Source organism: Ceratotherium simum, chromosome 24, assembly GCF_057802395.1.
Source record: "Ceratotherium simum simum isolate JZ-2026a chromosome 24, ASM5780239v1, whole genome shotgun sequence".
Taxonomy (NCBI): Eukaryota; Metazoa; Chordata; class Mammalia; order Perissodactyla; family Rhinocerotidae; genus Ceratotherium; species Ceratotherium simum.
This window is the reverse complement of record NC_141923.1, coordinates 35,641,809-35,665,300: the sequence shown is the minus strand read 5'-3', so window position 1 is coordinate 35,665,300 and position 23,492 is coordinate 35,641,809. Positions and strand designations below refer to the sequence as shown.

At 36.2% G+C, this 23,492-nt stretch overlaps 1 protein-coding gene across 5 annotated transcripts in view; it reads left to right on the top strand.

Moving 5' to 3' along the window:
- PALS1 (protein associated with LIN7 1, MAGUK p55 family member) overlaps window positions 1-22,453 on the top strand; it is a 95,730-nt gene extending 73,277 nt beyond the window's left edge. For all 5 annotated transcript variants that reach the window (XM_004426258.3, XM_004426257.3, XM_087448346.1 and 2 more), the window contains 7 exons: window positions 2,009-2,192; window positions 5,473-5,544; window positions 5,911-5,982; window positions 8,536-8,703; window positions 9,376-9,578; window positions 11,554-11,664; window positions 19,426-22,453. In XM_004426258.3, coding sequence (XP_004426315.1) covers window positions 2,009-2,192; window positions 5,473-5,544; window positions 5,911-5,982; window positions 8,536-8,703; window positions 9,376-9,578; window positions 11,554-11,664; window positions 19,426-19,602 — 987 coding nt within the window. In that variant the 3' untranslated portion in view covers window positions 19,603-22,453. The remainder of the gene's footprint in view (window positions 1-2,008; window positions 2,193-5,472; window positions 5,545-5,910; window positions 5,983-8,535; window positions 8,704-9,375; window positions 9,579-11,553; window positions 11,665-19,425) is intronic.
- The last annotated feature ends 1,039 nt before the right edge of the window (window positions 22,454-23,492 follow it).

The window sequence follows — 23,492 nt, the reverse complement described above, 5'->3', positions numbered from 1 at the left end:
CAAGGTTTTAATCAAAACTCGGTTTTCACATCAAGAGGCTCTTTAGGACACTCTGTAGTTAGAATTCAGCAAAACACTGTCAAGTTGAGTGAAGTATCTTAACCATATTTAATCTAAGAGTGTGTACTGTGTGATTCCATTTATATGAAGTAAAATACAGGGGAAACTAATCTATGCTTCTAGGAATCAGGGTGATGTTTACCCTTGGAGGGCATAGGGTGGTTAGTGACTGACAGGGACATGAAGTGGGGCTTCTGAGGTGCTGGTGATATTCTGGTTCTTGATTTGGGTGCTGGTTACACAGGTGTGTTTCATTTGTGAAAATTCATTGAGCTATACACTTATGATTTTGTGTACTATTTGTTGAAAAGTTACCCCCAAAAAAGCAGACTAGCATTTAAGTTCTGCATTTTTAACTGGATCACTTGCTTTACCTCAGTGTTGCCATTTGTATATTGGGACTTAGATTTCCTATTTACATTAGTTAGTAAAATATTTTTCTGAAATTAAAAAAAATCTATCTAATGAGACCCTCAGCAAAATTTCTGAAAGAGGCTATTGCTTTCATCAGGATTCTTGGTTATTATGCTTTATAATGGAGATAGATATATATATATATATATATATATTACTTAGAAAGTATTTTATCAAATTGCATATTATGGTGAGGGTAGAAGGCTTAGTGAAAGCCAAATAACAGTTGGATAGAAAAGGACTCAGAATTATACAATTCTTGCTGTCAGTCAACTCCTTGGCTCATTGAGCCCAAACCTGAAATCTAACCTGTGTGCGGCAGAAACACTCATTGCGTATAGGTGTTGGATTTCATTAGATGACAGTGGGCTTCTTACAGATTTTGGGAATGCCACATGCCACTTGCCCATGTTGGGTAAAAATTATAGATGAAGAAGTTAAAGAGAATATTAATTCCTTTATATCTTCTTAGAAGTAAGAATACTGGCCAGCCTGTGGCATAGCGGTTAAGTGCGCGTGCTCCGCTGCTGGCGGCCCGGGGTTCAGATCCCGGGTGCTCACTGACACAGCGCTTGTCAGGCCATGCTGTGGTGACATCCCACATAAAGTGGAGGAAGATAGGCACGGACGTTAGCCCAGGGCCAGTCTTCCTCAGCAAAAAATACAAAAGAGGAGGATTGGCATGGATGTTAGCTTAGGGCTGATCTTCTGCCCCCCCCCCCCAAAAAAAAGTAAGAATACTTTGTTATATCTTACAGAGGTATATTGGAGGAAACAGCATAGGAAATAACTTAGCTTTCAGTAAGGTTCATGTGAATTCTTACCTACCTTTAATGCTAAAACCATTAACAACAAAAACACATTGTTAGCAAAAATTTTAACTTGTACCACTGGTAATATTTCAAAGCCTACATATAGAACACAATAGGAATTGATTATAAACTTGATTTAGATAATCTTAGCATTTTGGGGTGTGATTATTTATGAACCTGAACATAATCCTTTAGAAGAAACACTGAGAGAGATTAAGACGTGATCGCACTGACAGTGTGGTCAGGAAGGAGTGACGGCACCAGGGAAACTGACACTCACCTGCTTAGATGACAGATGTGGTGAGGTTTCAAGTCTACCTTTCCTTGTAGTAGTGGTTTAGAAATTACATACTTTATTGCAGAGTCATTGTTTTAACCAGTCAAGAATGGAGGGTGGGGGGTGTATGGGTCTCAACTACATTCTTTCTGCTTCTCTCAAGTCTTTGAGGCTCCTTCGCACCTCAGCAGCTAACAGTACAGTGTTTTGCATACTTTTGTATGTGTTTGCAGTCAACAGAGATGAACTTCACTGAAGAAAACAGATGAGCCTGAGAAAATACTGCCCCCAAAATACTGTTACTTAACTAAACCTCCCTTCTTTCAACTCATAATTTCTTTGCACTAATGAAAAATTGTAACATTTTAATTATATTTATGCTAAATATTTTGTGTTGCCATTTTATCGGTATTATTGTTTTATTTTTACACTTTTTATCTTTTAGATCCATGTAAAAGCTCATTTTGACTATGATCCCTCAGATGACCCTTATGTTCCATGTCGAGAGTTAGGTCTGTCCTTTCAAAAAGGGGATATACTTCATGTGATCAGTCAAGAAGATCCAAATTGGTGGCAAGCCTACAGGGAAGGGGATGAAGATAATCAGCCTCTAGCTGGGCTCGTTCCAGGTAAGAGTCAATATAGTAGAAAGTACTTAGTTAAAAGAACATTTAAAATGCAAGCCTTTGCAGAGAAAAAACTCACTGTTTCATGCCTTTTAAAAAATTAGGTAGTTACTTGTACCATAAGTAACTTGAATGTAAATGTGATGAATGTGTTGGGCTTTAGAATGGAATTATGATATAACCTCATAACCACTCTCATGTTGTGCTACATTTACTGTAGGCACATTAAGACGTTATCAAGGCAACAAAACTTGGATTGAACAACAGAAGCAACAAGGCAACAAATACTGTAACAGGCAATTATCATCAATTGGGGCATCAAACTTGATTTCTTAAGTAGGAATTTGTTAAGATGTATCACTTTGTAAGGAATCAGGAGAGTAATACCACTGACTTTATCACTCCTAAGGTACCTTAGGGTGAAATAGGATGCCCCAAATTTTTTATTGAAGAAAACTGTCTCTAATTTAGACTAAACTAAAACTTTAGCTCACGTTGGACATTAAGGTTATTAAGGGAACATGTTTCTTAGAAAGAGTGAAGATGATACTTAATAGAACAAAGTGTACAGATGTAATAAGTTTTCCTACAAATTGTTGCTTCAGTTCCCAGGATGGGGGTAAGGTGGAGCGAGAGAAAGAGAACCAAGGGAAGTATAATAAGATATTACAGAAGGCAAAGGAATACTTAGAGTATGATGAAATGGGAATAGGGTAAAGTGATGATAATTCAGTTTATTCATTCACTAAATATTGTTATATCTGCACTGTATAAGGCACCTTGCTTAGTACTGAAATAAGCTTCTCTTCCATACTTTAAAGCATATCTGTTACTACCTTAATTATACATTAATATAAAACAATATGTTTTTTTCTTTTCTGTCCCCTACTGTATCATACTTCCATGGTATTGTTTCTGTGTACCTCTATTATAGTACTTTCTACCTTATAGTCTCAGTTTGTAAACTTCTTGAGGCCAGTAACTGCATCTTATTTATTGTTTTAAATTTAGGCAATATCTGTTAAATTAATAAATAAAACATGATTTTAGAATATAGTTCTGCCAGAACTGGTGCTTCTGAATTAGACCTTCTAAGGCTTTTCTGTAATATTTTTCTAGCTATCTTTTGCCTATAACTTTTTTTAGGGATCATCCCTCCTACTCAAACCTTAAGATCTTAAGCATAATAGATTTGGCTATAGAATTTGGCTTACATTGGATTTGACTACAAGTAATGGGTTTAGGAGAAAGGAGGAAAAGGAGAGCATGAAGACAATACTAAAAAATGTTAACTATTAGATATGTAGTATGTAGATATGTAGAATAGACGAAATTGTCCAAAGACTCCGGAACAGTTTATAAGGGCTCCTTTCTAACTCTGGAACTAAACCAAGGAGATTTTCTGAGTGACAAGAGATTTCAACATAATATTTACATTTGTTCTTTATGTGTATAATAAGGTCCCAGAAAGCCACAAATCATCTGCTTTAAAACCCAAAAGCTGGAAACAAATTTTATCTGTACTCAGTCATATTTCAAAGAAGGAGGATTGGGCTTCTCATAATAAGTTTCGAGGATGATGCCACACTCTTGATTCTTCAGAGTAACAACTACAGGACATTCCTCTAGAATCCTGGACTGTTGGGCAGCCATCATGGTTCTCCTTAATGCTTGTGCGAAATATTGATCTGTTATCTTCTCACCATGCCACCTTTAGCCCATGAATACTTAAAACTAGTGTTTATTGACTGATTGATTGCATTGAGTTTCTGGAAGTATTTAGATGAATCAAGGAGATTTCAGTGATATCATTTGTAGGTCTTTTTTTATAGGACAAATGAATGAACCCACCTTAGTGTGAGTTTGATGATGGTTTTCTGTTAGAATTAGAAGGATTTTTAAGAGGTCATAATGTCCGTCTCCCATTAATTCTGCTTCTATTTCAAAAATAGTCTATATATGTGCACACTATAAAAATGTGCCATGGAAGGTACATCACTGTAATGTTTTTAAACATTATAATATGTAAATTATTTAGTTATTTTGTTCCTTATTTTTTTCTAAATCTGTTAAAGTCAAATACTTATTTTTAAATTTTAATGCTCTTAAAATGTTCCATCTAGTCATAGTTACTTGTTTTACTAGGAGCGCAATCTGTACAGCTCCTGGAGATAACCTGGTTTCCTTTAATGCTTCTTAAGTGTATCAAACTCAATATTAATGTTTTTGCTTGTGCTCTTATGAAATGCCCTAAGTTTACAAATTATCCCAACATAGTGGAATTTGCTTATTGATTTTTAAGAATCCCTGGCTTGAGGGGCCGCCCCATGGCTTAGTGGTTAAGTGCACGCGCTCCGCTACTGGAGGCCCAAGTTCGGATCCCGGGCGCGCACCGACACACCACTTCTCCGGCCGTGCTGAGGCTGCGTCCCCCATACAGCAACTAGAAGGATGTACAACTATGACATACAACTATCTGCTGGGGCTTTGGGGGGGGGGCGGGAAGAATCCCTGGCTTGAAATGGAAAAATTAAATATGAAAGTAGAACTCTAATCTGTAACTTTCTGAGTAAAACCACTTTTACCCTTGAGAAAAAATACATTTGATTTTAAGGTAGATATCTGAAAAGAAAGATGAAGGTCAGAAACCTTGAAAGCTTCCTATATTAAAATCTTAATCCTGAGAGGAAAAACATATGTTTTTCATTTATTTGTATCATTGGTAGCTTAAAGGTGGAAATAAAAAATCATTGATACATCTACATACATATGTATATACACACATACAAAGAAGAAGAGGGATGAGAGTAGTAAATGCAAGGGAATATGTTGAGTGGTGTCGGAATCAAAAAGTGATGAATGTTCATGTGTTATTTTGGAAAGTTAACTTGTAGAATTAATTTGCTTGATTTGAGATAATTCTAAATGATCAGAACCATTGTAAGATCCAGCATAGTACTTTCCACATAGTAAATGCTCAATGAAAGCTTAGTAAAAATTTAACTATTAAGTTTTCTAACACCGGCTTATTATTTATCTTTTCTAATAGTTGATATATATTCTAGTAATACATGTCCTAGAGTTGGTTGAGAGTGAGGTTGAAACTTAATACTTTAAACATTTGGAGGCTTATAATCATAGCTGACATACTCCCATGTGGTGGCAGAAGGATTTAGGAGGGAATATCAATGAAGAGTTACTTCTGGTGTTTTCCCTTGATTAAAAAAAATACTTCTATCCTTTTCTCTTAAATATTTTATTCTTTTTCCTTTCTGCTATTTAGGGAAAAGCTTTCAGCAGCAAAGGGAAGCCATGAAGCAAACCATAGAAGAAGATAAGGAGCCAGAAAAATCAGGTTGGACACTTATATTTGACATTAATGAGAGATTTCTTGGGTCTCCCTTGGGAACCATGTTTAAATTAACTTATCAGTTAGAACTGTCAAGAAACATGTAATCATGGCAAGAGGGATGTGAGAGGCAAAAATGATTATTTTAGGACTGTAAAGAAAGGGCAGGATTTAAGTATTAAAGATTGTCTATGATGTGAGATTAATGGAAAATTGTAAATACTTCCCTGTAAAATAGTTCTTCTATGAACAATGTAATAAATGTTTATAAATTTAAATTAAAAACTGTTTGAGTTCTTCAGTTTGAAATATGTAGCTTTGTTCAAGGAAACAAATACCACATTTATAGTTATGTTTATGATTGTTCAACAGGAAAACTGTGGTGTGCAAAGAAGAATAAAAAGAAGAGGAAAAAGGTTTTGTATAATGCCAATAAAAATGATGGTAAGTTCCACTCTCAGATATAGCTGGATTATATCTGAAAGCGGTCCATATCTAACACTTAAAAGAAATTAAACTGATATTTTCAGGGAGTTTTATTTCTAGTCCTGTTTTGCCTCTTAATGTAACATATTTGCTTAAGAAAGTTATTTGGTAGAAATTATTTTCTTTTGGAATCCTATGAGTAATGCAGTGTTTTGAATTCTGAGAAAAACTGGTATAAATATTAAAGTGGGATTTAGTAGATATAGTGTTATATTGATAGTTTCCTCTAATTTTTTTCCTACTTCAGCTTTTTATTTGCAACATTGATACATGCTTCTAACAAATTCTAACAATATAGCTGTATTTTAAGTAAAAAAATGAATATTTTTGTCTACAATAACTCATGTCACTGAGGCAGCTCGTTCCACAGAGCCTGCTACCTGCTGGCTGAGTCAGGCACACAGGAGAATTTTTTTTTTATTTTAATTTATTGCTAAGATTAAAAATTTCTTAAGTTGTAGCTTCTCTTAAAATCAAAAACTCTAACAACACTGGGCTCATATTCCCAAGTGACAGTAGTCTGCTTGACTTGAGTGATGGCTGTTGCCTTTATATTGGGCACCCACTGTCTCAGTTCAGCAGTCTTCACCACATTCTACTTTTGCAGATCCAACCTGATTTACTGCTTTCATTACTTTCTTGGTTGGTCCTTATGGGCATTAGAATTTGCTGCCCCTGCTTTGGTTCGTGTTAGAAACAAGCCAAATAATAAAGCAAAGGCACTCTATAACTTCTTATACCATTTATAAGGCTTATTATTCTCTTAATACCTTGAAATTTCTTTTAGGCAGCATAAATTAAACTAATGAAAATAAAATGTAGATTATTTTAAAATTCCATATAAAATCTGAGATTCGATCTACTTTAATAAAAAATTTCCAAAATAAGCATCCTTACTGCTAATTGATAGTGTAACTAAAAATATTATTGAATTTTTAATCCTTTCCTTTCTACTTGGATAAATGTTTAATATCTCTGTTTTTCATCTTTTGAAACACACTAAAATTAACTGGTTCAGCTCTGATAGCTATTATACTATAGAAAATTTGCAAATCTGAAGTCTACAGGTAAATAAACTAAGTGTAAATCAAAATGCTGCCACAGTCTGATCATACCTGTTAGAAGAAGGAACTCAGATTTTTCAAAGGGAAAAAGCATTTTGAGAAGGGAAGGAATTACATTTCCGTTCATAATGGTGTCATCATAATATTTTTATTAATAACTATCATTTTTAATAACTTCTGTTTCAGGGGCAGTCACTGTATGCTTTAGATACTTTCATTCATTTAGTTCTCACAATAAAACCTTGAGATTACAAATTAATAAATTCAAGTTCAGTTATTAAATGACCTGCTTAAGTTCTTACAGCTAATATATGGTGGAGCTGGAATTTAAACAAATATAGTGGGGCCGGCCCCGTGGCTTAGCGGTTAAGTGCGCGCGCTCCGCTGCTGGCGGCCCGGGTTCGGATCCCGGGCGCGCACCGACGCTACCGCTTCTCCGACCATGCTGAGGCCGCGTCCCACATACAGCAACTAGAGGGATGTGCAGCTATGACATGCAACTATCTACTGGGGCTTTGGGGGAAAAAATAAATAAATAAATAAAATTATTAAAAAAAAAATAAAATAAACAAATATAGTTTGAGTTCCTGCTCTGTGCTCTGTGCTAAGCACTGGCAAGACTAAGATGGTCCCTGGCCCCCATAGAACTTATAGCTGAGAGAGTCTGACTACACATCTGATGCTCTCTCCCCATCAGGTCAAGTAGTGTAAGTGAGAAGATGGCAGGCTGCTAGTTGTCTGCCTTTATTCTTACCACATGACACCTCTGATTTCATCCGGATTATGGGCTTTAGGAATGTTACCCTGCCTGTCATAATTTATACATCTTCTCGAATCGTGACCTCAGGCTGGTGTTAGTATTCCAGAATAAAGTAACCATGAATGCAGAAAGTGTGAATAGCACAGATATGACCTGTTTTCAAGTTATATAATCACAGAACAGTATTCCAGCTTTCTCTTATAACACTAGTCTATGCCAGGGATTGTGTTCAGTGTATACATTATGTCTGATCCTTAAACCAATTCTCTAAGTAAAGTATTAGTATCCCCATTTTACAAACATGACAGATATTATTCTCATTAGTTTATCCCCCAGTGCCTTACCTTCTGTCAAAGTATTGGCTGCAAATAGCTATTTTACATAAGAATAGGTATAGTTATATTGTAATAAACATTCAAAAACATTATGAAGCAAGAGAAGCAATAAACATTTCTAGAAGGATTAATATATTGTCTTTTTTGATAGTATCCTGGCAAAAATATAATGGCATGGGAAAAGACTTATGATATAATACTACCCAGTTATTACTATCTTGATCCAAAAAGTTAAGCATTTTTAATGATAATAAATTGTGCTTCTTTCCATTTGTTTTGAAAGATCTATGAGTATATCTTTATTACATGGCATTAATTCTGTCTGAAGGGCTTAACTTTTTCTTTTTCAAAGATTATGACAATGAAGAGATCTTAACATATGAGGAAATGTCACTTTATCATCAGCCAGCAAATAGGAAAAGACCTATCATTTTGATTGGTCCACAGAACTGTGGCCAGAATGAATTGCGTCAGAGGCTTATGAACAAAGAAAAAGACCGCTTTGCATCTGCAGTTCCTCGTAAGTTTGGATGCATTCCCATTTTCCTTTGCTTTTCAGTTTACCACCTTAGAACCTAACTGCGTAGGGAAAGTTTTCATCCATTTCATCAAAACGGTGTTATCCATGAAAGAGGAACTTTGCTTTAACTAAATCTTTTGAGAATTTGTTACTAAAGATAGTCATTCTTGAGAAGTTGCAAGTGTTCCTAAAGATATAGTACTAATTATTTTCTAAATGAATTTCAGTTTGGGTTTCTTACAATTTCCTGTTCAATATGGAATCAGCTCCTGATTTTTTAAACTGATGCAGAAGATAGAAATTTAGACCTAACCTCTTCACACAGAGGTTCTTTTTAAATATTATATAGTACCTAATCTTATGGAAATAAACTTTAGGAAAAGATGAGTGGTAGTGTTTTAAATGCAAGATGAAGTATTTTAAAGTGTGAGCATAAAATGTATTAAGGTAATTAAATGTAACTATTATTAAGATATTAAAAACACATTTTTGTTCATTTCTCAATCTAGAGGTAAAATCAGTCAATGTTAAACACATGAGCTCTTAACACTTCCTCGATTCATTATTTTATAATCTGTCTTACAAAATTAAAATTTTTTCTGCCTAGCAGAATTATCCCCCATCCTTACTCTGATCCATGCGCATTATTTTTACCTGATTTTGTTTGCCTAGATACAACTCGGAGTAGGCGAGACCACGAAGTAGCAGGTAGAGATTACCACTTTGTTTCACGGCAAGCATTCGAGGCAGACATAGCAGCTGGGAAGTTTATTGAGCATGGTGAATTTGAGAAAAATTTGTATGGAACCAGCATAGATTCTGTACGGCAAGTGATCAACTCTGGCAAAATATGTCTTTTAAGTCTTCGTACACAGGTAAGTTTATTTTGGTTTAGGGTGTTGAACTGGAGTGGATTTTTTGCAAAGTCATTTAGTGGAAACTGTATTTTGGTCCAAGAACCACAGGACCCAGTTAAGTTCTCATATAGTTTTTTACCATTGATTCTCTATGTGAAATCAGACAGGTTGCTACATCTCTTTCAGTTTCTTCAGAGGGAAAAATACATACATGCCTACATATTCACATGCATATATTTTCTGAAACTTAAAATACAGTAACTATAGTACTGGTAGTACGTTAAGTATTTTAGAGATTATAAAAGAATTTCCCTTTTCTGATTCTGTTCTGAGAAAAATTAGAATATTTAGAGGTCACTTTTATGGTTTTAAATGCCATAGTTCAAGTGTTAGCAAGTATCATAATGAATGCTTGGTTTTATCTAAATATTATGAAACTTCTGTTGGTTTCTGTTATTTGGCAGACTAAGTAAAAACTTTAAAAATTACTAACAGTTGCTTCTTAGATTTCCATTAAAAAAATAAAATAATTTTAGAAATTTGGAGTGTTTATGATTTTGTTTGTTGTGGAAAATTCTTTTCTTTTTCTAGACTTCACAGCATCAGCATAAGACTTTCCTTAATGTGAGCAAATGTACTGCATATGTCAACTCAGGAAGCATAGGCAGCGGTCATTAAAGAGGTGTAAGTGAAAGAGAATTGACTCTCAAGTGGCTATTCTGAAATAGTAATTAGGTTTTCTTCGTTTTTTAGTGGACAAAAGAGCTTAGTCTCTACTATTTTAATTATAAACATTTGATTCAAGAGAAGTATAAATGTTTTTGCTAACCTTCTTCAGAATTCTTTATATTATTTGGGCTAACAGATTTACCAAATAACCAAGAGTAGTTAAACATATTGTCTTAATTAGTAATGTTTTTAGATAGAAAAGGGCATGTCCCTATAATCCCCATTTTGGTAGAGTGCTTCAATTTAGGGACACATGGTCATGTAGTAGCAAAGGCAAGGTGAAAACCACAGTCTCCTAATTCAAACAGAGTCTGCTTTTTCTTGGATGTGCTTTTCCAGATTTTTCTTTTGTATGTGTGTGTGAAGTTTTTCTCTGAGTCTGCTTGTATTAGACCCTGGCACATAGTAAGGTGACTGCTGATTTCTAATTCCTCCAAAATGGATTTTTAATATGGTTATTATAATTTGTATGTGATCTTATTAGCAGGTTATTTTAGCATCACATAGTTGTAATCCTTCAATGTCATTTATTTTTATTTTATTACCTAAAAAGAGCAAGCCAAGGGGCTGGCCTGGTGGCATAGTGGTTAAATTCACACACTCAGCTTCAGCGGCCCAGGATTCACAGGTTCAGATCCCGGGTGCAGACCTACGCACCACTTATCAAGCCATGCTGTGGCAGGCGTCCCACATATAAAGTAGAGGAAGATGGGCATGGATGTTAGCCCAGGGCCAATCTTCCTCAGCAAAAAGAGGAGGATTGGCAATAGATGTTAGCTCAGGGCTAATCTTCCTCACCAAAAAAAAAAAAAAAAGTGCAAGCCAATATTGTGTGTGCGTGTTATTTTATAGGTACACAATATATTCTCATAGTCAATGGTAGGATCTTTTTTTTTAAATTTTATTTATTTATTTATTTTTCCCCCAAAGCCCCAGTAGATAGTTGTATGTCATAGCTGCACGTCCTTCTAGTTGCTGTATGTGGGACGCAGCCTCAGCATAGCCAGAGAAGTGGTGTGTCGGTGCGCGCCCGGGATCCGAACCCGGGCCGCCAGCAGCAGAGCCCGCGCACTTAACCACTAAGCCATGGGGCCAGCCCCAATGGTAGGATCTTAAAATATTGTGAATTGTTTCTTACAAAGATGTTTGGAAACACTTATAGGTAATGTTTAAAAAATGACTTTATTACATTCCAGGTATTTTACTGGGAAGTAGTTAAATGATGAAAATTATTTTAAAGATTCAAAATATCTTGTCTTTACAGTCATTGAAGACTCTCCGGAATTCAGACTTGAAACCCTATATTATCTTCATTGCACCTCCTTCACAAGAAAGACTTCGGGCACTGTTGGCCAAAGAGGGCAAGAATCCAAAGGTAAAGTTATTATTCTGTTGTACTATCCCATTGAAAATAAACATGAAACGTCATGGCCTAATATGTCATGGTGCTGAAAAGCTACATCAGCTTGAGCTTTCAAACTCAAGCTCAACTGATTCATTCATTCATTCATTCATCTGATTATTCTTTCTGTCATACCACTTGTCCCCCAAATTGCTATGGTTGCCTCTGATTGGACTATGGCAGCTCTCCAAGGCGGGGCTCCTCTTGTTGTTCCCCACACATTCCCTGTTGTTACCCCAAATGTTACCTTTGGCATTCCTTAAAACTTCCTTAATCTTCTTCACATCGGTCTATGTTATTTCCAACAGGGATTATATGACACACCCCTCCCCCTCCCCACAAAAAAGTTCTCAGCAGATTTTAGGGATTAACCACCTTTTCCTGCAGATCTTCCATATACGGGGAGTCAAAGTTGAGTGCTCTTGCTTTTCTTTTATCACATTGAAATTTTATGTTCTGTTTTTCTTCTCCCTTTGGTCTTATCACATGATCTGAAATGGAAAAAATTTTTAAATTATTTTAGATGCTGGACATGGTTGAGGTAGTCCATATTATACTAAATATTATTAATCAATGGTAATATGCTAATATATTAATCAGAAAACATTGACTTTAAATGTGTGAAGTGAAAACTGTCAAGTGACTTGATATATCAAAGTAACAAATACTTCCTTGTTTTTTGCTGATTTCTTAAATGTTTCCAGTTTACAGAGGAATCACTCATCTCCTTATTTCATTTGCTATGCCCCTGAATCTCCTTAAAAGCCATAAAAACACAGAATAACTCTTCCTTAGAAGCTCCTTAAAAGAAATTAAAAGCATAATAACACTCCTTTCCCTCATTTCTTGACAGTTCTCCACAGCCACCAACCCTCCTTTTTCTTCCCCAAGATATCTTTTTTCACTCTAGGTTTACTTAGATTTCTTATTCAGTCTGTATATGAGGGTAGTATTTTTCAGTGTCTTAGGCTATAGATCTCAGGGATTTTCCCATCCTACGTGTTGAACATAATTCTAGTTGCTTTGTTTAGGCTAAGTAGGCTAGTTGGTTAAAGTAGTGTTTCACCCCCTTTTCACCCCTTTTTCATTTTTGCCACACAATTCTAAGTTCATAAATAAGTTGGGTCAGAGTATCTGCTGTCTTTAGCACTTAGGATGATACAAAAGAAATATGAGACATGGTTGCTGGCTGTTCTTGAGGAGGATCACACTATAATAAGGAAAGCAGGATTAACACTCTATGAAATTTAGTGCCCAGTAACTACTTTGGTAGACCAAAAATACCATGATTGTTCAAGGAATGGGGTGCACGTTAAGGACCAGAGTGGACTCCATTCTACTTGTTCAGCCTAATTTTCTGTTTTCTAGCACACTTACTTTTTGTTAGGTTATTCTTCTCCCATAAGGATTCAGTATCATGCCAAGGGCCATATACCATTCCAAAACATGTTAAGCAACTTTCTTTTGGTTGGTGGTCTCTGGCACTGCTCTCATGGAACTTTTTACCTACTTTATTTTCAATTAGCTATCCCAAATTGAGTGAAGTCTAGAAAGATACTGATTATACATATTTTTAAAGTAGAAACTTAATCAGTACCAAAATGTTTTAACAGTATGCAATATGCTTGATTTTCTAATTAGAAATTTTCTAATTTTTAAAAATTAACTTTATTGAGGTTACTTTACATACAATAAAATGCATGCATTTTAATTGTATAATGCAGTGAGTTTTGGCAAAATGTATACCTGTGTAACTACCATGCCAATCGAAATTTAGAACATTTTCATCACTCTAGAAAATTCTCTCATGCCTCTTTGAAACTAATACTCCTCCATGCTTCCCCAGGCAACCACTAATCTGCTTTCTCTCTATATAGATTTGTTTTGTCTGTTCTAGAAGTTCATACAAGTGGAACCATACAGTATGTTAAGTTTGCATCTGGCTTTTAATCTGCATAATGTTTTTGAGATTCATCTGTTGCATCTAACTTTCTTACTGCTGAGTGGTGTACTATGATCTAAATATATCACAATTCATCCATTCACCAGTTAAAAACCATTTTGGTCGTTTCCAGTTTTGAGCTAGCATGACTAAAGCTGCTCTAAACATTCGTAGTCTGTTGGTGGACATATATTTTCATTTCTCTTGAATTGCTGGATCAAATGGGAAGTATATGTTTTAACTGTATAAAAACTGCCCAACTTTTAAAAACAGTTTGCCATTCTATGCTCCCACTTTTATTCCATTTGCTCCACATCCTTACCAACTTTGCTGTTGTTGGTTTGTAACAATTTTTTAGCTATTCTAATAGGTGTGAAGTGTTATCATTATGGTTTTCATTTGCATTTTCCTGATGACCAGTGATAGTAAGCATCTTTTCATGTAATCATTTAGGCATGTTCTTTTGTGAAACATCTCAAGTCTTATTTTTTTTAATTGAGTTTTCTTGTTGAGTTGTAAAAATTCTTTATATATTCTGGATATAAATATTTCCTCAAAACCTTTGTACCGGGCCGGCCCCGTGGCTTAGCGGTTAAGTGTGCACTCTGCTACTGGCGGCCCGGGTTCGGATCCCGGGCGCGGATCCCGGGCGCACACTGACGCACCGCTTCTCCGGCCATGCTGAGGCCACGTCCCACATACAGCAACTAGAAGGATGTGCAGCTATGACATACAACTATCTACTGGGGCTTTGGGGGAAAAATTAAAAAAAAAAAAACCTTTGTACCTTTCTATTTTTGGTGAGGAAGATTGTCCCTGAGCCAACATCTGTGCCAGTCTTCCTTTACTTATTGTATGTGGGATGCCACCACAGCATGGCTTGATGAGCATTGTGTAGGTCCACCCCCAGGATCCAAATCTGCAAACCCTGGGCCGCCAAAGTGGAGCGTGTGAACTTAACCACTATGCCACCGGCCAGCCCCAGTACCTTTTTGTAATGATTTTGTGTGTGTGTGAGGAAGATTAGCCCTGAGCTAACATCCATGGCCAATCCTCCTCATTTTGCTGAGGAAGACTGGCCCTGGGCTAACATCTGTGCCCATCTTCCTCCACTTTATATGGGACGCCGCCACAGCATGGCTTGATAAGCGGTGCTTTGGTCCGCACCTCGGATCTGAACCTGCAAACCCTGGGCCGTTGAAGCGGAGCGTGCAAACTTAACCACTACGTCACCGGGCTGGCCCCTTAATGATATTTTTTGAAGATCAGACATTTAATTTTAATGAGTACACTTTTTCATTTTTCTTATGGTTAATGATTTTTGTGTACTGTCTAAAAAAATTGCCTACTCTAAGATTATATAAGATTATATATATATAAATATATATATTATTATATTTATCCTATGTTTTCTTCTAAAAGCTTTCTTGTATTAACTTTTACTTTTAGATCTATGAACTATCTCAAATTAATCTTTGTTTTAGTGTGAGGTAAGGGTGGAGGTTGTTTTTGTTTGTTTGTTTTTTTAATCACCTGTACATATCCAGTTGCTATAGCATCATTTCTTGAAAAAGACTGTCCTTTCTACCAGTGAATTACGTTGGCACCTTTGTCAAAAATGACTTGACCAAATATGTAGCAGTGAGGGGTGGGGATTGTTTCTGGACTCTATTCTGTATTTATGCTAATATCACACTGTCTTGATTACTGTAGCTTTATTATAAGTCTCGAAAAACAGTCATAAAAAGGAATGAAGTACTGATACATGGTATAACATGGATGAACCTTGAAAACATTATAAGTAAAAGAAGTCACAAAAGACTGTATATTTAATAATGGAATGTCTAGAATAGGCAAATCTAGAGACCTGAAGTAGATTAGTGGTAGCCTAGGGCTGGGGGTTGGAAGAAAATGGGGAATGGCTGCTAATTGGGTATAGGGTTTTTTTTGGGGGGGGGTGATGAAAATTTTCTAAACTTGATTGTAGTGTTGATTGCACAACTGTGACTATAATAAAAAACTATTTAATCGTACATTTTAAGTGGGTGAATTGTATGAATTTACCATTGAATTGGGTCCCATTCACCATTAAATGGGTGAATTTTAAATGAATTATAGCTCAAGAAAGCTGTTAATGAAAAAAAAATCCCAGCAGGCTTTTTTGTAGAAATTGAAAAGATGATTTTAAAATTTATATGGAAATTAAAAGGAATAACTAAAACACTTAGAAAAATAACTTAGAGGACTTTCATCTTTGTTAATTTTATTTATCTGTTTTATATTTGAGTTATTTTTATTCTTTCCTTATACTTCCTTTGGCTTTATTTATTTATTTTTTGTTTATTGTAACATTGGTTTATAACATTGTATAAATTTCAGGTGTACGTCATTATACTTCTATTTCTGCATGGATTACATCATGTTCTCATGTTCACCACCCAAATACTAATTACAATCCATCCCCACACACATGTGCCTAATTATCACTTTTGCCTCCCTCCCTCCCCTGTTCCATTCTGGTAACCACCAATCCAATCTCTGTCTCTATGTGTGTGTTTGTTGTTGTTATTATCTACTAGTTAATGAGTGAGATTATATGGTATTTGACCTTCTCCTTCTGATTTATTTCATTTTGCATAATACACTCAATGTCCATCCATGTTGTCACAAATGGTTGGATTTCATCGTTTCTTATGGCTGAGTAGTATTCCATTGTGTACATATACCACATCTTCTTTATCCATTCATCCCTTGATGGGCACTTAGGTTGCTTCCAAGTCTTGGCTATTGTGAATAACCGCTGCAATGAACACAGGGGTGCATGTATCTTTACGCATTGGTGTTTTCATGTTCTTTGAATAGATACCCAGCAGTGGAATAACTGGATCGTATGGTAGTTCTATCCTTAATTTTTTGAGGGATCTCCATACTGTTTTCCATAGTGGCTACAGCCGTTTGCACTCCCACCAGCAGTGTATGGAGTTCCCTTCTCTCCAACACTTGTTGTTTCCTGTCTTGTTAATTATAGCCATTCTGACGGGCGTGAGGTGATATCTCATTGTAGTTTTGATTTGCATTTCCCTGATAGTTAATGATGTTGAACATCTTTTCACGTGCCTGTTGGCCATCTGTATATCTTCTTTGGAGAAATGTCTGTTCAGGTCTTTGCCCATTTTTTAATTGGGTGGTTAGTTTTTTTGTTGTTGAGATGCATCAGTTCTTTATATATTTTGGAGATTAACCCCTTATCAGATGTATGGTTTGCAAACATCTTCTCCCAATTGTTAGGTTGTTTTTTTATTTTGTTGATGGTTTCCTTTGCTGTGCAGAAGCTTTTTAGTTTGATGTAGTCCCATTTGTTTATTTTTTCTATTGTTTCTCTTGCCCGGTCAGACATGGTGCTTGAAAATATGTTGCTAAGACCGATGTTGAAGAGCATACTGCCTATGTTTTCTTCTGCCTATGAAGTTTCATAGTTTCAGGCTTACATTCAAGTCTTTAATCCATTTTGAGTTAATTTTTGTGTATGGTGTAAGGTTATGGTCTACTTTCATTTTTTTGCATGTGGCTGTCCAATTTTCCAACAAATGTTGAAGAGACTTTCCTTTCTCCATTGTGTGCTCTTGGCTCCTTTGTCGAAGACCTTTGGCTTTAATTTGCACTTGCTCTAGTTTCTAGAAGGAAATTTAGATGATTTTTAAACTTTTCTTCTTTTCCAATATGAAGTTATAAATTTCCCTCTAAACAATTCTTTAGTTGCATCTTACAAATTTTGAGGTTACATTTTTCATTATCTTGTTAGAAATATTTTCTGATTCCCTTTGTCATTTTCTTTGTTAACCCATGGGTTATTTAGAAGTACATAATTTCCACCTATTTGGAGATTTTTAAAACACATTTTATTGATTTATAATTTCATTGTGGTCAGAGAACATGTTTTATAAGATGTCAGTCTTTCAAAATTTGTTGAACTTTATTTTTGGTCCAGCATTTGTTCTGTCTTGGTGCATGTTCTATGCACACCAGTAAGAATGTATATTCAGCAGTTGTTGGGCAGCGAATGGTGTGTCTGATTGCCTTTATTCCACTTATGCTTTTCTCCTTTGGTATTTCCAGTAGTGCTTTATCACTCACACAATAGAATTGCTGAGTAAAAACAAATCCTCAGTTTTAACTCTATGAAATTGTGCTAGCTAGGAAAGTAATGGTGTTCCTCACTGGATGCAGAATGTAAACAATCAGTTATCTGATTATACTCTGAATCTCTGTGTTCTATTAGAATGGGGACTTGAGAGTGGTAAACTGAGAGTATGAACTACTACGGTCAGTTTGGCCTATAGGCTAATTTTCTCAGTCCAAAAATTTTTGAGCAAAAACATTTTGTTTCATCTTAGTCATGAATTGTAATTTGAAAAATAAGAGAAAATTAAAACATAAAGTACCAAATAAATGATATAAGCCATTTTGGCAAAAGATGAAATAATGCCTTAAATTTGATAAACTAGGTGGATTGGATTTCATATGAATTTATGTAAGATTTGGGGCTTAACATTTACAGTTCAACTCTAGCACCACAAAGTTTAGATTCTGAGTTATGGAATGTTCTTTCAATAATCTTGAGCTTTGAATAGATATAAGTTTTAGCACGAATGTTACAGTGTGTTCAGTTACAGTGGTGTAGTGGAGTCCCTGCTGGGGAACAAAGGATTCTGTGTACCATAGCCAGATGCACAACATTCCAGAATGAAAATTAGAGAGCCACACAAGAAACTGCCTCAGGACAAGCCAGAACTATCATATTTTAAATATGTTTTCCTATTGTTACAGAAGTTCAACCAGTTGAATGATATAAATTGTATTGTGGGTCCAATATAGTATTCATGTATGACTTTATCTGAAACATTTGGACTTGAGTCTAATTAGTTCTCTTTATTGACAGGAGTGATTTGGGGGTAGTTTCACTTTCTTAAACACATGTGCCTGAAATCAGAAGGTTCTGGATAAATTTTGCGTATAGCCTTGCTACCTGCTTGTCTATGTGAAACAGCTGTTTCCTTTACCCAATATTTTAAAGTAGCCTGTTCTATATCAGTTCCCAAACTCTTCTTAGGATACTTTTTTGCATCTTTATTAAAGACCTTCTTTGTGTATTCAAAATAGAGAGGCAATTGAAAGTATTAGGCTGAGTATTTCTCCAAAAAACATAGATTATTAAATCTTGGGTTGACCACCAATGTTTTTATAGAAAAAGATACCCATTCTATTAATCCTTTGCTATCCCCATAATGTTTACTCTTTCTAACTCTGTGACAGACATAAAAGGGCAGGGATGCTGTCTAAGAGCCAGGGGTAGATGGTGCTATGGGTCCTCCCACCCTTGCTCCAACCAGAAAGGTTCACTCTGTGTTACAGAGGATGTTATTTTTAGGGAGAGGTTATGATGCTAAAATGTTTAAAAACAAATGTCTGTACGGAATTCAAAGTATCATTCTGTGCTTTTGAAGCCTCTAGTCTTACGGGTGAGATAAGACAGAAATATATGAAAACCTAAATAGCAGTATAAACAGGCTATATTGAGTCCCAAATGATTCACAGTGTGAGTCCTGAAGATGCCAGAGCAAAGGAAATCACTGTGGCCATGACAGGGTTGGGGAGGAGCTCCTGAGGTTGAGAATTTTGAGAGACAGAAAAAAAGCAGTGTAAGATCATTTCTTGTTCTTCATCCATCTCTGACTCATGTATATTTTGGTAAGGAGTGGAATGACCTCACAGTTTTTATCTTCCCTTTGCAGCCTGAAGAGCTGAGAGAAATCATTGAGAAGACTAGAGAGATGGAACAGAACAATGGCCACTACTTTGACACGGCAATTGTGAATTCAGATCTTGATAAAGCCTATCAGGAATTGCTTAGATTAATTAACAAACTTGATACTGAACCTCAGTGGGTGCCGTCCACTTGGCTGAGGTGAAGGAAACATCCATTCTGTGGCATGAGTGGACTTGATCTGGCAAACTGCCAGTAGGAAGATAGCCCTGATACTTCAGCAAGACGCTGAGGATATGGTGGCAGGCAGTATAAGCTGTAGACTTGTTCTTAGATCTCAAACTAGTGAAAAGAAAATCCCTTTAGGTGATTTGTGCACAGCAGTCTTTATTCTCTATACATGGCTTTAGAAGTTTTTTGCCTTGTTTGGGGATTCTAAATGGAAGCTTTCAACAGAGCAGTTCCATTTTATCCATGTAAAAACCTTTTAATTCTGTTTTCACCTAACTAAATCTTTTCCGCCTAGTCATATTTCCATGAAAAACTTGTATGTATATACACAGTGGTCCATATCTCACATAGTTATAAATATTGATATTATTTAACAGTTAACTTAAATGACTTCATGGAAATGTGGTGGCGAGGGGGTGGTCTGTGCTTCTGTGCACTGGCAAGACAGTATTTGGTTAGAAGACTGGTTTAGTCATCAGAAATACTTTCCTAAAAACAAGTTGCCACTTTGGTCTGGAGCTACTCTGTTAGGCTTGAATTCATTTGTCTGTCTTTTAATTCTTAAAAAACATTCCATTAGAGCCCCAATTTTTTAGCTCACTTTGTGGATCAGACTTCACTGCACACTCAGCAAACTCTGATCTAGTTAAACATATACAACATATGCTGATCTTTTTAAAATGTGATTTTATGAATTTTTTTCTTAAATTGTTGCAACTGATTTGATAACTTTGCTTCCTTTCTCTGATCTGCATAGTACAATAGAATGTGTAAGTTACATTTTTATGAATGGCAGATGTTCATATAAACTGTGTTGACTGTTAAAAAGTTTCTTCCTCATGATGCAGATAGTTTTTTATATACATGAGAGGACGTAGCACATTTGACAGATTTTGCATTTTTATATATGAGCAAAGTATAATTTGATGACTGTGCTCTATATATAGGTAATAAACTGGAATTCTGTGATGAATATATAGCTGCTGTACTGTATACTAATATTTAACAGATTGACAAATAGTCATTGAGAACACTTGTTCAACATTGAAATAAAAATTATATATATCTGAGGGAAATACTATGACAATTGACTTTGAGATCAGAAGGAAAGGATGACCTGAAAGTCATTTGAACATTTTAGGAAAAGAACACTGGGGGAAAAAGTTAAGCATATGGAAGCAGGTTTTTATCCTAACAAGGTCTGCCTCTTATGACCAGAATGCAGCAGCTTGCTAAATCATCAATGTTTAAGCTAATGGGATTTTCGTACTGTGTCTGTAGCTGTAGCTTTAAAATTCAACTTCTGTAATTGACATGGAAAGTTAATTTGTTAGTTTTTTCAAGCCTTAGGGATGGTGTGATGTGTGACAAACAACCTCAAATGTGAATGTCTTGATTTTATTTTTATGACGACTTTAGCTACAGCATTTCCTGTTCCCACAGCTAAACACTGGAATAATACTGAGTTGTCACTTAATTTAACATAAGCAATTGTTTTAAATGAGTAGTTTGTCTCAGTGTCATGTATATATTTGATTTTTTTCTCTTCTACATAATTTTATTTGAACAAATGTAGACAGTTTATATGTTGCCTTTTTCTGTTCAAATTTGCATGGCCTCAAAGTTGGCTGTGGAGTGTCTTATGCAGAAATACTTTCAAGATAATGTTCCTTAGGAAGAAAGTAACATTCCTGGGTTAAGGGAAGGAATGCCATACATACTGTCTCTTCAGGTCTGCAACACTCCAGCTTATGGCAGGAAAATGAAAAGGTCACTGATTTTCAGCATTGATATCCAAGGAATAGAAGCACTTAATGTTTTCAGTTTTCCAGTTTACTTTCTCTTCGGGAATGAAAGGTAGTCTGTGGTAGACAATGGAGCTTTGTGAGCTGCTTCTCATAACTGGCAACTGTTTTCAACCCTAAAATGTAAAATGTTGGTAGTGTGAGTTGAGTTAGATGAGATTTCAGGGAGTGTCAGTAAGTGGCTGTTGTGTCAGTCCCTGAGTTAGCCTGCAGACTGCAGGGCCACACTAGGGACATGTGCTGATAGACTCAGACGTGGCTTTAACAAGCAAATCCCCTACCAAGGCATGCCATGCCACAGTATACTTTTAGGAGGTGGGAGGTGACAGGAGATATTTTGGGGGTCAGTAAAGTCCTTCTTCCTCATCAGCAATGGTAGAGGGATAGAAATGTTTATGCCCCAGACTTTTCTCAATCCAGTGATAAGGATGTGCTGATATTCAACACAGTCCCTAAACAAAGTGAAAACGGAGTTGTTGCTGACTTCCATGAAAGAAAATGGAAAAAAGCCTTGCTGTACACCTAGTTGTCAAGCCGCTCTGGCCAGTTCCATTTCCTGTCTCTCTGTGCTTCTGATTAGAGACCCCAGTGTGGGGGAGGTCTTAACCACTTATAGGAATGATGCCAATAGCTAATGGAAAGCACATGTTAGTTCAAATAAGGAAATAACTTCCTTTACTAAATTTTCTTAAGTCAGAACAAACAGAAAGAAGAATAGTAGTTAGACTAATCCAGATTTGCTTTCTATGAAAATCTAATGTCTGGAATTTTATTCCTTTTCTCATGGCCTAAGGATAAGTATTGATGAGGAATAATTTGAATGTAATTTTGTGAATGTGTGTGGAAAATATAAACCAGGGATTTAGCATTAATAAAGGTAACCTGACATCTATTGTTAGTCCTCCTTTGTATTCTCTTACCCTGTATCTGCACTCTGTTATTTTGAGATGTCATACTGCACACTGTATTGTAAAAATAAAAAGTAAAATTATATTTCAAATAAAAAAAAGCCACTGAGTACTTCCTTTTGCTGGGTTTATATCCTCTGCCATTCAAGCTTCAACATATCTAATGACCACCCTGTCTTCAAGTTTGTGCCTGAACCAAGTCCACTGGAACCTCTGGGTGAAACACAAAATACCTTTTAATTTATTCTTCATGGTAGGGGAGTGCCCCCTCTTGGCACAGATGTAGAGTTTACGTTTCCTTAATTGCTTGTTTTTAAAAAAAAAAAAAAAAACAACCGGGCTGGCCCAGTGGCGCAGCAGTTAAGTGTGCGCGCTCTGCTTCAGTAGTCCAGGGTTTGCAGGTTTGGATCCCAGGTGTGCACTGACGCACTGCTTGTCAAGCCAGGCTGTGGCGGCGTCCCATATAAAGTAGAGGAAGATGGGCACAGATGTTAGCCTAGGGCCAGTCTTCCTCAGCTAAAAAGAGGAGGATTGGCATTGGATGTTAGCTCAGGGCTGATCTTCCTCACCAAAAAAAAAAAAAAAAAAAAAAACCAGGGCCGGCGCTGTGGCATAGTGGTTAAGAAGTTCATGCACTCTGCTTCAGTGGCCAAGTGTTCATGGGATCGAATCCCAGGCATGGACCTACACGCCACTCATTAAGCCATGCTGTGGCGGCATCTCACATACAAAATAGAGGAAGACTGGCACAGATGTTGGCTCAGGGACACTCTTTCTTCTTCAAGCAAAAAGAGGAAGATTGGCAACAGATGTTAGCTCAGGGACACTCTTCCTCACAAAACAAAACACCTGTATTAAAGATGGACAACGCTGTGAACTTGAAAGTTTTCTGGGGAAGAAGGTACGTAAGAGGGGCTGGCTGGGTGGCATAGTGGTTAAGTTCACACCACTTTGGTGGCCCAGAGTTTGCAGGTTTGGATCCTGGGCACGGACCTACACACCGCTCATCAGCCATGCTGTGGCGGCATCCTACATACAAAATAGAGGAAGACTGGTACAGATGTTTGTTAGCGCACGGATAGTCTTCACCAAAAAATAAATAAAATTTAAAAAGAAGGTATGTAATACTTGGGCAAATTCTGCTTATATGC